Source organism: Ambystoma mexicanum, chromosome 7p (assembly GCF_040938575.1).
Source record: "Ambystoma mexicanum isolate Mex_15411 chromosome 7p, UKY_AmexF1_1, whole genome shotgun sequence".
NCBI lineage: Eukaryota > Metazoa > Chordata > Amphibia > Caudata > Ambystomatidae > Ambystoma > Ambystoma mexicanum.
The window spans coordinates 649,618,826-649,631,917 of NC_090939.1; the positions used below are offsets into that span (position 1 = coordinate 649,618,826).

A 13,092-nucleotide genomic window follows, 5' to 3' on the forward strand; every position below is an offset into this window, starting at 1 on the left:
CGCTCAGTCCTGCTTTACAGTGGTGGATTGAGAGTCCATTTAGGGTCAATAATATATATTAGCTGCCTGTGATGAAATTACTTAATCTATAGGAGTATAAGGATCAGTAGTGGGAAAACTGCCTAATCAGCCCCCACACTTCTACAAACCAACAGTGATCCCAATCATAAAGGTAAAACTGGCACAGCCAAAAGATATATCTCCTTTGCCTTTAAAATCTGCCCCTGCAGAGGAAAGACAGGGAAATGCAAAATGTAATGGTGCAGCATTATGGGTTTTCAGCAGGGAGGAAAGACAGGTAAGAAATGCAATAGGAAATCAAAAGGATGTGTCTTTCAGTGGCAAAACGTGCAAAAGGGATGTAGCCAGTGTTAAAATGGATTACTGGAATCTGTCTTGGTAGACAGATTTTAGGAGGCCACCCTATTTATAGTGAACAGGGAACGCTGAGAGGTTAGCTAAAACCCAGTCAAGGTAACAGTGGAGAGCAGTCAACACTATTCTCAGGAGAGTGTGAGTGGGGTCAAGGGTTCACAATTAGTTCGCACAGTGAATCACACAATAATTCAATTTAGACAGGAATGTATAAAAATACAAATATTTATTCTAGTGCTTTACACACATTAAAGAAATGAAACTAGTAGGTGATATTATCACACAATACTCAATAATAACCATGTATACATTCACCATAGGTTCTTAAAATGCAAATGCATTCAAATGACTTCATCAATATAAGAGCTAAATAAATTAATACAGTAAAGATGGAACCAAGTCACAAGCTTTAGCAGTCCAATCCCTAAGAAGAATGGGGCCTTGGGCCCAAAAGCCACAAGAGCCACAATGCTTCTCTCCAGAATGTATATGTAGCAGGTACGTTATAATTCTGCTTGTATTGGTGAGTTCAAAGAAGATATTCAACAAGGTTGCTAGGTAACTAAGTTGTGTTCTTATCTTTCAGATGGTGCTACCAAGGTTTGACGACCAAAAGGCAGTGGAATGGAATGTAGGCTACAAAGAGACTGGTTCTCAGTGTTATCCTATGCAGGACAGAGGGAGACAAATGCTTTGCGTTTTATTACCCACAGACTCTGCTTTCCCAGATGTCTTGATGGGTGAACTGGGGGGGGGGGTCACTGGAGGTTGGATTTTCCACCACTGGTTCCAGTGAGAGGTGCCCAGGAGCTGCGGGTGCAAGGATTCTTTCGGTCTGGTCCAGATGCCAGATGCAAGGCATGGCGATGAAGAAATGCAAGATTCATCAAAGCAGGCCTCTTCAGGATACTTCACAGGATGGAGGAAAGTGAGTTCCAGTGACAGCCACCACACAAAGGCAAAAACAAGCATCCTTTTAGTCATAACTGAATAAGCATCTCTAGGACAGGATTCCTTGAGGCTGGGTTGTTGCAATTCGAAAGGAAGGTGACTTGTAACACAAACTGGTGACCACCGGAGTTCCGGGTGAAACCGAGGAACGGTGACGCTTCTGTGCGAAGAAGCCCACGAGAGAGCTGGTCGGTCCAGGGGGTGGTCCAGGGACACATCTGAAGGCTCAAAATGGCTGGATCCTCGAGACGGCATCAGGGCTACTTGGTCCCACTAGTTCAAGGACGGAAGCACCGCTCAGTGTCTTCGGGGATCAGGTGGACCAAAAGGGCATCAATGGGCCAGACACAGGAAGGGAATTCAGGCCTCTTCAGGAGTCTTCTTCGGATCGTCAGTTGGCTCCTTCAGTTGGAAGGAAAGACTGGTTGAAAAAGACCCTTGTTGGGTCGAAACACGTTTCAGTTAAACTGTGCAATTAAAAATCTCCAATATATACAACATTAGAGATTACCAAGAAGCGAGAGTACGAGCTCCTAAAAGTGCTCAGAAGGAAAGGATATCCAGGTGAGCTGGTCTCAGACAACGGAGTACAGTTTGTCTTGAAGAACATACTTGACTTCTTGAACAGAAACATCATTTGACTCCTTCGATCAGACCTCTAACACCCAAGAGGAAATGAACAGGTCGAAAGAGCAAACCAAATAATAAAAGTAACTATGCAACAGGTCAGCTGCACAGAGAACACATAGACTTCAGAGAACAATCTCGGCCCATACAGTCACAATAAATTCCATCACCAAAATCACACCATTTTAGATAATGAGGGAACAAGGGCAACACCAAGCAAAATCCAGCATGGACAAAGCTCAGAGGTTATTCCTATGTTAATCAAGCTTGTAAAGCGCACTGTCACCTGAAGGTATCATGGCGCTGGGGAGAGAGGATCCTAATGAAGCCACAGAGACCTAGAAGAGAAAAGTTTTAAAGGCCATCCTGAACGCTAAGTAGCTATGAATTTTCTTTATAGTCATCGGAAGGCCATTCCACAATACTGCGGCAGCCACAAAGAAGGCACATCCTCCACCCTTGGTCCGTCTATAACCGGGCACCATTAGGAGGTCAGCCGAGGCAGAACGGAGGGACGGAAAGGCACATATGGCGAGAATTTCTCCTGAAGATATTCAGCTCCTTGGCCATGTAAGACCCGCTGCAAAATGCATAGTGACTTAAACATGATGCGTTGGTTTACCGGAAGCCAATGCAGGGCTCAGAGTACTGGAGATATATGGGCTCCATAAGGGGAGCCAGTGGCAACCCAAGCGGCCAGGTTTTGAAGCCATTGAAGCCGACAAATGACCCCTTTGGGTTGACCCAAGTAGAGGGAGTTACAATAATCCAGCCGTGAGATCACCAAGGCCGCCACTACCGGAGGACGCAGAGGCACAGGTATCATAGGGAGTACCTTTCCAAGTATCTTGAGTTGAAAATGGCCCGCTTGACATACGGCTGTTACTTGCATGTCCAGAGACAATGAGGCAGATAGTATAACCCCAAGGTTTTTCACCTTGTCTACCGGGGTGGGCAGGGGATCTAGGGAGGGAGGCCAGAATGAAGACACCCAAAGTGAGGAATCAGGAGGACAACCCACCACCATCACCTCAGTTTTGTCACCATTCAGTTTGAGCCAATTGTGGTCCATTCAATCTCCCAGAGCCGCCAGCCATCCCCGCAGGCAAGACTACATCTCAGCTTGATCAAGATCCACTGGATCAGGATCTGAGTGTCGTCTGCATATGAGTAACATCTGATGCCATAGAAGCGTATGAGACACACAAGGGCCCAGATGCATATATTGAACAGAATGGGAGACAGAGAGGTGAGAGTCGAGAGCTATACATATATAGAGATATGAAGTAAAGTATCAAGGGCTCAACAACATCAGAGGGAGACATTTGACAACAGAACTGCTGTCACTACTAGACACATCAATGTTGGTGGTCTTGTCAAAGTACAAATGCCCCAAAAAGACAAGGACACTTCCTCAAAGTACAGCAGTCCATTAGTTGTCACAAAAACAAATCAAACCATGATCACCACTGAAGAAGGCATAAATGGAACATGGCCAGAGCAGCAGTGTATCAGATAAAGTGCAAAAAGTGGTTCTGGAGGAGGAAACATACAGGAGGAGTGCAACGGCGGAGATCAGGCAGACACGATTGCACATGATGATGCAGAGGTCGAGAATGGAGAAATTGTGCAAGCAGCTGATAACCAACCGTATGACACCAGAAGAGATGCAGGAGAACAGACAACAATGGAACCATGGCCATCTGCAGATAGACCGAGAAGAAGAAGATGCTTACCCCAACGGTTCAGTCAGTATTAACTTTATTAGTGACAATTGTGGATGATGTAGTGACACGTCCGTTCCGTTCTGCGTCCCCCCCCCCCGCATCATCACCCTGTTGGTGGCATGACACAAGGTGCAGGCATGGCCCAAACGTTTGAGGCACAGGGAGTAAGTTACGTGCCGGTAACCCTGCACTCAAGCTCTTGCCTCTTTTTCATACACTGGGTATCTGCAAATTGAATTACTTAATTAAATAAAGTGCAAATACGAACTTCAACACCAGAGAGAGTGGAGTTTTATTGAGTATTGTAATTAACACCATTTTTGCAGTAACATATCCCCTTCTGCGTTCCTAAGATTGCTTTGTTACAACAAAACATCCTGTGAAATAAAATCAGACTGGTTCTTACTGTCTGGCCCTCATGTTAGGTTGGTCCTTCTGGCTTTCGTCGACCTCTTGGTTACTTAGAAACATTATGGGTCTGCCATTCATCCGAGATTGGGAACAGTTGCATGCCAGTCACTCCAGTGTCTGTGGATGCGCACCTGCCCTAACAATATGTGACCTTTGTGCGCACTGTTACTGTACGTTAACTTTAATCAGTGTTGCTTTTTAAATCCTAAAATAATGAAATCCTCCACCCTCTAGATTCATTAACCCATGTCTTTGTGTTAAAAGTGCGATATCTGTTTTCCTATTTGTGCATCTGACATTGTTCTACACCTACATACCTTTCATTCAGAGCTAAAAGTGCAAGCCCGCCTCTGCCTCAGTCGTTTAGAAGATGCACTGTGACTGAAACTGTAACAGTGAAGCACTCAGTTAAATGCTATAATAATGTATGCAGTGGTCAGGAGGGATGATACATTCAAAGATGAGAATTATATACTCACCTGTCATTGAAGGTAAGCTTTGGTCTCCTGCAATCTTTTTGACCATTACCTGGTGGAAACCAGGCTTCTCTTTGGGGCAGCTGTTTACTACTCAGACCATTTTCTGGATTACTGTGATTCGACCTCTGAAAAGCAAACAATGAAAAAAGCATTAGGAAGTGCATCGCTGAGAGGAGAAAGTACTTTAAAGACAACTAAAATAATCTACTTGTATGTAATATTTAATGAAGAAAAGTACATTAGGGGTTTTTTAAGATCCAGCACAAAGCTAAATAAAAAAGACCCCACATTCACCAGTATGAATTAGCTATGCAAACTTTACCCCACATCTTTCCTCCTCATGAACGTCTCAAGACACAAAATATGACATCACATATAACATGAGAAAATGATATTGATAATTCATTGATGTTATCGCACAATGCTATCTGCAACTAGGATTTAAACCACCCCTACTATATCATTCTTTTGTTCAACATTTATTTTTCTATTAGCTGTTGGTAAAGGCTGTTCCAATGCAGAACCTCCAGATAATGAAATACATGTCCAGGCGAACCAACAGTGAAATACCCTTCATATGAAAAAGAGGTTTCAAGAGTGAGACTTTGTGTAAGAGTAATGACATGTGCCTATAGTGCCTATATCTGTACTGGGATGGCTTCATTAAATCGGGTTACATCACACTTACATAAGATTCGATACATAAAGAAGGGGACAACCTCTTTCAAATCACAAAAACCCATCACAATGTAAAAGAACACACCTGCTACCTAAAAGACCTAATCATGCAGTCGATTAAAAACACCTCCTTTAGCCCCAAACATGTCCCCATCTGACTTCTATTAAACACAACCTTCTCATATCTCTGCTATAATAGCATATTTTGTATTCACAGCTATACATATGATCTTTCCTTGATTCCCATACTTTTTGTAATTGCTTCTTAGCAAAGATCAAGGTCCCACACAACCAGACGGCATATCAATTGCTCAGTTTCCACTGATTATGCGAAATATGAAGAATTGAAGAGACAACCAGCCATTCCATTTTCCTTACTAGTACTAATTCAATTCTGCCCCAGGCATTCTGTTAAAAGGCTGACACTGCTGAAAAACCAAAACATATATCTCAATGTGGCACTGTTTAACTCACAATCCCCAGCATCAGTCAGAGTCCATAAACCGGGTCTAAGCATCCAACCTGGTGTCCAGTACAGGCAGGCTAGATTTTCCTGCTGGATCAATCTGAAGACCAAATCCACTTTTTACAGCACAGCATGCAAACATGGCATTTCTCTTGCTTTCTTCAATAGCTCAAAATGGAGCTCACTAGCCGATTTTTATTTTAAGTTCTCCTGATTGTGCCAGATAACCTGATTGTGCCAGACGGCAGCGTTTCACATTTAGCCTAATTGTTCCAGAAAGCCTGATTGTGCCAGATAGACTGATTGTGCCAAATAGCCTAATTGTACTAGATAGCACTGTGATGCTGGAAATGCATCGGAGGGACTGGGCCTCCGTATCCTTGTCCTTTACTGCTTTTTATTGTGTGTTCTGTCGTGTTTTCCGCGCAGGAGTTCATGTGGGACTCCTGGTGGTGCAGTTCTCTCTTTTGGTTTGGTGTACAGACCCATAGGATACCCTTATGGCACCCATGGGTGGGGGTACAACCCTGTGCCCCTAGTGTATGTTTTTGGGCACCTTTGTGTGGCCCACAGAGCAGGGTATGGGCTGGTCGCAGCTCCATGCTGAATTTGACAGGTGCCCTGAATATCCTCCATTTTGGGATACCCAGGCCCTGCCACTGGAATCAGTTGATTCCTGATAGGAAACAAGATGGCCCCTGTGGCCTCTTGCTTTCTATTGTCTGTTACCTTGTTTTCCCAAAGCCCTGGGAAGCCCTGACTCTGTCCCTTCCCCCTGACCGGCTGTTGGGTGGAAGTTCCATATATGGTGTTGGTGTGAAGTCCAGGCCAGACTGGCTGGAGCCTTCCCAATGACTGTATGCTGTGGGTACACCCTGTGGGTGGGACGTGGGTGAATGGAGTGTGTGACGAATACGCATTCTGTGTTGTGGATGTGTAGTATCTGGTGTTTGACACAATGACTGAGACAGCCCTGCCCAAAACTGGTATGAATGCAGTGTGGAGTGTTGAATGGCTGGGTACTTGTCCCAATACACATAACCTGTTGTGAGTGTCTGGAGAGGAGTGAATGGACTGAATGCACTATGCACCTGATTGGCTGCCTGCCTGCATGAATGCCCTTCTGACAGATTGATTGCCTGAGTGTGACCCAGCAGAATGAATGGGAGATCAACTAGTATATCCGGGGGCATCTCACTGCTAGAATTTGTGTTCAGAAGCAGAAGTCCACTACGACGAGTAACTGAAGCTTGACCTTGAAGCCCTGCTGGAAGAGAAGAATTGCTGTTGCCCTCCTTCATCAATCTGAAAGCTGCTGTATCTCCATGGACTGACCCAGAGAGGACCTGGTAAGGCTCCCTCTTCCCGAGCTACGAGGGACCATCGTGCGCCAGCTGATCATTGCCAAAGCTCCCTGGTAGACAGACCTTCGAAAGGCTGCCGACCCGAAATGGGGACTGCTGCGGAATCACAAGGAGAAGCACCCGGACTGTTGTCTGCCACCGTCGACGACTGCTGTCGCTGGCCGGAGCCGCAGCGCTCCCGTTTGCCTAAGAACTCTTGATTCAAGGACGCTCTCATCCGCATCGTCGCCCGCTTGATCCCGCTGGAGAAGGCCAGACCGTTGATGCGCCGAGGAGTATCCACTGGTGGGTTTCCCGCCACCCAAAGACCAGAGAGACGCTGACGACTCAACGCCCTTGCTGGGCTACAGTTCTTCATATTCTTTGCGGTCCAGAACTACTGTCATCGAGGTGCCCCACATGCCTCTTCCTTGCAGGACGTTTATGCTTCCCCATCGACGAGCACTGCTAGGATAGAAGCTGCCACTTCACCGCCGTAGTTCATCCTGTTCTCCGTCGGACGTTCGACGACCCGTGACTCCTGCCTTAAAGGGAGGGCACTCAAGAAGGGACGTTGATTCCCCCGACGACGAACGCTACATTCCAGGTACATTGGGCTTGTAGAACTATTGTAGAAGGAAGTAAGACTTATAGAACAATATAAGGACTGGGCTTGTGATACATCTTTGCTTTACAGGTTGCCCAGGTGGGGGGATTGCCACACAGAACTGTGCCTAGTTGATAGAGGCCAGTATTCTGCCAATTGTTCAATCATCTTGCTTTCCTTCCTCTCTCTACTGATGGTTTCCTCTTTATTGATCTGTGTGATATTTTGACAGTATAGTTGATGCACTTTAATGGCATCTGATAATATTTGTGGTACCACTTTAGAACTGTATATATTTACCATTGTTGATTTTCGGAGCACAAAGTGAGTTATTGTGATAGTGTGCATAACCTTGAATATTAATTATATAAAGACTGTGTTTTAACTAATACAGTGTGCGGACATTCCTTTGTGGGGGCTTGGGACTACACTGTACTTAAGAACAAGCCTGTATCACCTCCTGAGAAGCTAGGTCTTGATTGCTCGACCATAGCTACCGAATAGAGAATCTTGGCTGGGGTCCTCTGTGCCTCTCCTCTACCATATGGAGAGCAAGAGTACAGACACCCCCCTCCAGTCTTTACAAGCAGCATTTCACATTTGGCCTGATTGTGCCAGACAGCAACATTTTACATTAGGCCTGATTGTGCCAGACAGAAGCACTTCACATTTGGTGGCTCAAATTGTTAGGCCAATAGATGAGATGTTTTTCAAGAATCCAATCGTGTTGCAAGACTGCAACAAAGAATTACTACACTCGGCGGCCCTCATGATTTGAAGTCCCATTGTTCCATGGAGTTGAGTCCTCTCTCAAAGGTATTAAGATTAAAAATCCATAGCTGCTCCTTATAGGACAGTTTATTGGCTTTCTGGGTTCTATTGGAATCATTATTTTTTTCTATACAAAACCAAGTAAGGTCTTCGAGGGAGTGTCCCATTTCCAAATATTGTAGAACCAAAGGCGCATTGAATGTGCGATTACGGATTTTGGACCGATGTTCATTTATCCTCATCTGCACCTCCCTCGCGGTCTTCCCGATGTACCGTTTTTTAGCAGGGACATTGCACAGCATTAATTACATTCTTGCTTTTGCAAGTGGTAAATGTGCGCAAATTCCAGGACCTGCCTTCATGATCATAACTTTTTTTTTAAACAATTTTTATTGATTTTATTACAACAAACAACACAAACCAAACTTGCAGTGCATATAGTAACATTTGGAATATACATCCCATTGTCTACGTCCACTGCTTCACCTGTTCCCTCCCACCCTTCCGAGCCTATTCTCCCTCATGTTCTACTTATATGTCTTGCAGTGGGGATTCCTTTACAATGTTTCCTGTTGGATCCCAGTCACTTGACCCGTCTTGTGCGGGCCCAAATAGTTCAGTGATTAGTTGTTTCCAGGCTAACAAGGTTTCAGCCTCCTCCTCCCCCCAGCACTGCTTGCTTCCTGCCATACTACAGTCTCAGCCTCCGCCCATTTCTGTAGGTCTTTCCACCATGCTTCTTTTCTTGGTCAATGGCATGCCTTCCACCCCATAGTGATTCTTCTCATTGCAAGTACATACGCCAGGTCTTTCAGTTTACTCACATGCTTACGTTTACGTGGTCTAGGAAACCCTCCTATCAAGCAAGCTCACACTATTTTAATCCCTTTTTCTTCTAGCCTATGTGCTATTTCTCCCCAAAATCTCTCTATTACTGGACATGACCAGAACATGTGTACCATTCCGGCGTTTTCCTCGTCACATTTGTGGCATGATTGTCGTCCTGCATTTTTGAATTTGGCTATCCTCTGGAGTTTCATATACGCCCTGTGGGTTATATATAATTGTATCTGTTGTAATCTTGCGTTTCTTGACACTTTCTTGTGGTACCCTTGGGCTCGTTCCCACATCCCATCACCCATTGGGGCACCTACTTCCTCTTCCCAATCCTGTCTCAGTTGTACCACTTTCTTCCCCACTTTAGACATCATCAACTCATATATTCTAGATATCTCATGTCCCCCTTCCGCTATGTCATACATTGTATCTATGGTGGTGTCCGGTTCATCTTCTAATACTACTTCGACCATGTCTCTCTAATTCGCCGCACCAAACTATGGTATGTGATATACTGCCCTGTGTGTAACCCCGTTTCCTCCACCAGCCCCTCAAAATCCTTTATACTCCCCTCTTGCCACATATCTCCCATTGTTGCTATCCCCACCGGTTCCGAGTGTTTCCTGATCATCAGTCTTAGTTGCGTTTCTTTTCCCATCAGCGCGACTAATGGCACTTGCGGGGACCACAGGGATGGTTTCTCCATTATCTGACAGGCTATACGCCATATCTCCCATATCCAAGTATCATCACCTTTGGGCGTCCTTCCATATCCGATCTGGGCAACCACATAATTTCTTTTAGGAAGAATGGAGCACAGTCCAATCGGAACAGCCTGGATTCTGAAGTTGGTTCTTCAGAGAGCCAGTTAGCTACATATTGCAGCTGAATTGCTATGCAGCAAATTTTGTAGTTTGGCAGTTTTATACCCCCTCTCTCATGTGGGTTTTGTAGCTTCCAAAGGGCTACCTTGTTCCTTGTCCAATGCCAGAGAAATTCCCTGCATATGCTATTTATCTTGGCGAAAAATCGCCTAGATATCAAATATGGGATATTCCCAAAAATAGTGCAACAGTCTTGGCAGGACCACCATTTTAAGCATTGCCCCTCGTCCCATCATCGCTAAGGGGAGCTTCACCCAGAACTTCATACTATTTTCAATGTTCTTAATAGCTCTCTCAGTATTGTATTGATGCTCTGCTTTCACCGTGTGATATATGTTTATCCCAAGGTATCGGAACGTGCTGACCCCCCATGGTATCTGCAAAACTGGTAACTGCTCTAAAGGGATCCCTTTATATCTGCCCAGAGGAAATATACACAATTCATTTGGGTTCACAGCTCTTCCTGAAAGCCTGCTTACAAAGACATTAAATACGGTTCCCCTTTTATGGTGATGCCTATTATATCATACTGCTGCCTTAGGTATATCGCCAGAGGCTCCCTTTATATCTGCCCAGTGGAAATATACACAATTTTTTTGGGTTCACAGCTATTCCTGAAAGCCTTGCAAATCGCTCCATCACTTCCAGGACATAAAGGAGGTTTTCTTCTGGGTACCGTAGGTACAACAACATATCATCTGCGTACAAAGAAATTAAATGCGGTTCCCTTTTTATGGTGATGCCTATTATATCATACTGCTGCCTTAGGTATATTGCCAGGGGCTCCAGGGCCAAAACGTACAACATAGGGGAACACGGGCATCCTTGTCTAGTGCCTCTACTGAGTTGCCACCTCTCTGATATTACCGCTCCTGTTTTAACCCTAGCTAGCGGCGCGCTATATAATAATTTGGCCAATTTGAGATATCCAGGTCATATTCCATAGTTAGTAAGGGCCGCAATCAGCCATGGCCACTTGACAGAGTCAAAGGCCTTTATTGCGGCCAGCGATACTATTGCCATTTCGCCCGCATCCCCGTTTGCGTGTTCAATGACTCGATAGAGTCGTCTGAGATTGTTGGTTATGTTCCTATTTGGGACATAGCTAGTCTGGTCGGGGTGTATTATTTTATCAATGACCCTTCTCATTCTGTTTGCCAGGACCGCTGTTAATATTTTACTATCCTGATTCAACATTGAAAGGGGTCTATATGAGCCACAATCATAGCCAGGCTTATTTGGTTTGGGAAGTGGTATTATAATCGCCTCTCTTAGGGACTCTGGTAGTCTTCCCACTTCGTATGCCTCGTTTAGCATCTCTAAAAGCGGGGGGAGCACCTCATTCTTGTACATTTGATAAAATTCACTGGGGAGTCCGTCAGCCTCCGGGGTCTTGCTGGTGGGGAGCTGTGTCAGGAGCATCCAGCTCCTCTCGCTCTTCTGCGCTGATCTGCGGCAATCCAATGTCCTCAGTGTTTCTCCTATTTCCCTGTAATCACTTTCCACTTCATCTCCATACAGGAGTCTATAATAGTCTGCAAATTCCTGATTGACTCCTTCTTGGGTGTCCACTATGTGCCCATCATCCCTTAATTCTGATTGTGGGTCTAGGGGTCTCGCTTTTGTATAGCCACGCCAGGACTCTTCCTGGTTTGTCCGCTCCTGCATGCTGTCTCTCTATGTACTTTTTGTAGTTGAGATTACACAATCTCTCCCAATGTCCCGCGCATTTCTGCTGCAGCTTGAGAATTGCTTCATTGTCTTCCTTGGCATTACCCCACCTTCTCAGCACTATTTCTAGCTCTGTTTCTGCTGCTTGTAGTTCGACTATATCCCTCCTCCCTTGGACTTAGCTATGACTATCCCCCTCACTACCACTTTAAAGGCCTCCTAGAGCATACCCGCTGTCTCAACACTGCCTGTGTTAATCTCAAAATAGCTTATTATTTTCTCTCTCATGTCCTCCCTAAAAATAGTATCTTTCAGCGCCTCTTCTCTGAGGCGCCATGTCGGTATCTTTGCACTCGGGGGTCGGTATTGCCATATCAGTATCAGCGGCGACTGGTCTGAAAGGACCCTCGTTTTATATTCTGTCTGCGCTACTTCTGTCATGAGCTCCTCTGTAACTAACACATAGTCTAACCTGGTGTGCAAATTTTGTGGGGCTGAATAGTGCGAATATTGTCTGTCCTGCCGATGGTGCGACCTCCATGCATCCTCAAACCCAAAATCCACTAACAGCGACTGCAGTGTCTTAGCGGCTGGAGTGGGCCTGTTTATTTTGCCATCTAATCTGTCTATTTTTGGGTTTAGTGCGCAGTTGAAATCTCCTCCCCAAATCACTGCCCCCCCCCTAAGCACATGCTGAGTTTTTTACATAGGGTCCTAAAGTATGCCGGTGTGTCCTGATTCGGGGCATATTTGTTTATAATGCATATTTCCTTGTTTTCCACCAGCCCTCTTATTATAGCCATCCTCCCATCTGCTTCAACTGTGGAGTGTAGCAGCTGAAATGGGACATGCGGTGGATCCAGGTAATTACCCCTCTAGCATAGGCCGAATATGTTGCACTTACAACGGTCCCCCGCCACTTCTTCCGGACCACCTCTAACTTCTCTTGTGTGAGGTGAGTTTCTTGTATCAAGGCTATGTCTATCTTCTGCCTACGCAGATACATCATTACCTTATTCCTTTTTAAATAACTATTGAGCCCTCTAACATTCCAAGTAACTACTCTAAGGTCCCCCATGACATATTAGGATCCTGCTCCTCCCTCCGCAACGCGTGTATGCGTTCCCCAACTTTGTCCTCCTCATTACATATAGGCTCGTTCCCCAACATAAACTTCCCTTAACAATAAACACTTCAACTTCACCAACCGACCTTCCTCCCTCCTCCCTCCTCCCTTCCCAACCCCAACACACTTCCCAACTCCC

General features: G+C 45.3%; 1 protein-coding gene across 1 annotated transcript in view; it reads right to left on the minus strand.

Moving 5' to 3' along the window:
• Nucleotides 1-13,092, minus strand: part of AFF3 (ALF transcription elongation factor 3) — a 2,498,221-nt gene that overhangs the window by 189,279 nt on the left and 2,295,850 nt on the right. Inside the window, exon 14 of the mRNA XM_069636694.1 lies at nt 4,571-4,695. Within this exon, the coding sequence (XP_069492795.1) occupies nt 4,571-4,695 (125 nt within the window). The remainder of the gene's footprint in view (nt 1-4,570; nt 4,696-13,092) is intronic.